The sequence below is a fragment of the Arachis ipaensis genome, chromosome B07 (assembly GCF_000816755.2).
Source record: "Arachis ipaensis cultivar K30076 chromosome B07, Araip1.1, whole genome shotgun sequence".
Lineage (NCBI taxonomy): Eukaryota > Viridiplantae > Streptophyta > Magnoliopsida > Fabales > Fabaceae > Arachis > Arachis ipaensis.
Window position 1 is genome coordinate 34,703,402 of NC_029791.2, and position 3,140 is coordinate 34,706,541.

A 3,140-nucleotide genomic window follows, 5' to 3' on the forward strand; every position below is an offset into this window, starting at 1 on the left:
AATATACATTTCCTAAATTTTAGAAATAAAATAAATAAGTTTTTAATAACTTTTTAAGGACCTGGAGTAAACAGCTAGAATTCCTACTAGTTTGAGTTCTTGGAACAATAACAAAGAAGTGCAATTTTTATTTCGACATTTAATTAAGTTTTATGTTGACAAAAATAGATGTGCAATTAAGCTATAGAAAACAGCAAAAATTATTGGATCATTTTGCTAATAAAAAGATTAAAACTAGATTATATAATTATTTCATTTCAAGTAAATTGACCGATAAAAGTAATGTGCATACTTTTAGAGTTGTATTTTGAAGTAACTAATTTTTTATATACACGTAATATAATTATTTATGAACTAAGCTATCTTTTGTGATGTTGCTATGTTTGGTTTCTATTCCAAGACAACAGGAAACAGAGGCATAGAAACAGAGAGGGCGGACACAAACTTTTGAGATCATTATTGTGTTAATTTAGAATTTAGAATGAGAATATGGTATACAAGAAAAAGAAGAAGAAAGATATGTTGGAAATACAATTTCATTAATGAGTCCAATTTTTCCCTCTCAATTTCACATCCTTGTATCTTAATATTGCTCGTATGTTCTGCATTCACTTATTCTTCTTGGAGGAACACTCAGGACTCCACAAGTGACACAAGTTTACCAATTGATGATGTTGGTAAGTCAAGACAACATCATCACTAGTGATAATAATCCAGGGCATATTTTTGTCATGCTACTAAAACCAATTGGGATTAGGCCTTAATCAAGGTAGCAATTCTAAATAGAGACATGATAATTAGGGTCTATCCAATTTTTGTTTTTATTTGGTAACTTGTATGAGGAGATAAATGAGTCATGTATCAATTTTGTTGGAATGCAGTTCTATCTTCAGTAATCAGTATAAAGATTTTGCGTCTTGTTCTCTCAAAAATACCACTCATGTAAACTAAAGTAATGAATCAAGTGTTGAACTTACTCAATTTGCATTCCACCAAATTTTAATGGTAAAGAGATGTATCTTTGCTTCATATGAGATATTTTTAGTATACCCAAACGTTATTTAAATATTAAACGGTTAATAATTTTAGTTAAAAAAATATAAATCACCTGACATCTCTCAATTTATCTTTTGGTAAATAAAAAATTAGCTACAAAACATTGCATACGTCATACATTTAGTTCTTAAGGATCAAACCTAGGACATTATCTTTAAACAAGTCAAATAACTACTGCTTGTGTGAGCCTATTTAGGTATCCTAGTTTCCAATCAATTATTTATTTGATCATATACTAAAAGCAGGATTATAAAAGGAAGAAAGAAAAAGAAAATTAAAACATAAAAAGGAACTGATAACATCCAAAGCACAAATAGCAAACAAAATTACTGTTATTAACATAGTTTATTAAATCTTACAAACCATAAATGTTAAGGAATAGACTCATTATTCTTCAACACTTTGTACAACTTTTCTATTTTCTAATACCACCTGATTCCAACTCCCTTTCGGCAAAGCCATCAAGGAGAAGAAGACGACATGACCCAAGAGACCCTACGGCATAACCATCAGGCCTTTGGACAAGGGATACAATAAACAAAACCACCATCCGATCTTACAATATCATAATTTCTCTAACTACATGAACCAGAAAGGAATGAATGATATGAATGAAAAAGTGTAATATAAAGAAAAGGATGATCAAGAAGCATCTCAGCAGTTCACCTCTTGTTGCTAGGATCCTTCATAAAGCACTTTTCCAAAAAATCATAACAGAAAACACTGATTCCTTTTGGCTTCTTGGGTGATAGTTCAAGATACTCAATGAAGAACCTCAAATACTCCTCAGTACGCAAAAAGCTCTCACCCCTATGCAGACAATCCAGTCAGCATTTCAATCACTATGCAGCCAAGTGCCCATATATCTATCGGAGCATCAATATGACTGGAAAATGCCTCCGACGAAAAGTATGACGACGTATCTCTAGGCTTGGACTTCCAAACCTCGACATCTGCTTCCTCATTTTTGGTCTTAGATAATCCGAAATCCGCAATCTTCAATTGATAGTTTGCACTCTCTTTGTCCAATGAAGGAAACAGAAGAATGTTCTCTGGCTTGAGGTCACAATGGGCGATTTCTTTGCGATGAATATGCGAAAGCCCTTTAACAATCATGCGTGTATAGATGCTCATGTCAGTTTCCGGGAGAGGTTTCTTGTGGATCAAGCCATCCAAAGGATCGTGAGGAGCATACTCCAACAGAAGATTATAAAAGTAACGTCCGTGGTCTCAGTTCCAAAGCATCGAATGATTTCTTCGCAACCACCACTTTCACCTTTGCACAATGATTTGAAAATTTGTTCTTCTTTCTACAGTGAGAATGCCAACCTGGGAATGGAGCTCTTCACATCAATGAAACTCTGATACGGTGTTTGTGTGTATCAACAACAGTTGCAAAATAAACAGTGCCATAAGAGCTTGCTCCCAAGACTTTCAGTTTCTTCCGTTGTAAACTACTCATCTTTGATTACTTTTTCTTATTCCTGTATCAACATCAAATGTTCGATATAATGATCAAATAATATTTTTTTGTCAATATACAAAGTTTTGAATACCTCCAGGCTAGTTCTTTTGGTTCTTCTTGTGGATTATGAACTCAGTTTTGTGTTAGTTCGTTACCTTGTGTTATTTATATTAATTAGTTGTATCACTGAAAATCATATAAAATCTATCTTTTGTGTTATTAATATTGTTTATGATCTTATAAATATCTATAAAACGAAATTTGAAAAGAAACTTCTTCTGCTCGAAAGAAACTCCTCTCTTTTACGCGTTGCCGTCGTCTCTGCCTTTCTTCGCTAACAAAGGTCAGTTCTTTCTCTCCTCCTCTTTTATTAATGAATGCTTTTTACTTGCATGCTTTGCTTAGGGGAGTATTCGTAGCAAGTCTGGCTGTAGGCCTAGTGTTTCTGTTTCACTGAGGATCTTACGTTGGCCCTATAGAGACCTTGTTTTTGACTCTTTTTCTTTTTTTTTTCTTTGTAGGTTCCGTCACCCTCTTACTAGGAAAATATGTCTTCTTTAGAGTCCCTTTCCCAGTGGGTGGATGTTACAGTTCTTGGGAAAGAACCCCTTGTAGATAC

At 33.6% G+C, this 3,140-nt stretch overlaps 1 protein-coding gene across 1 annotated transcript; it reads right to left on the minus strand.

Moving 5' to 3' along the window:
• Positions 1,867–2,172, minus strand: LOC110265029 (serine/threonine-protein kinase PDIK1L-like). The gene has a single exon (XM_021107768.1). The coding sequence runs from the start codon at positions 2,170–2,172 to the stop codon at positions 1,867–1,869; it is 306 nt and encodes a 101-aa protein (XP_020963427.1).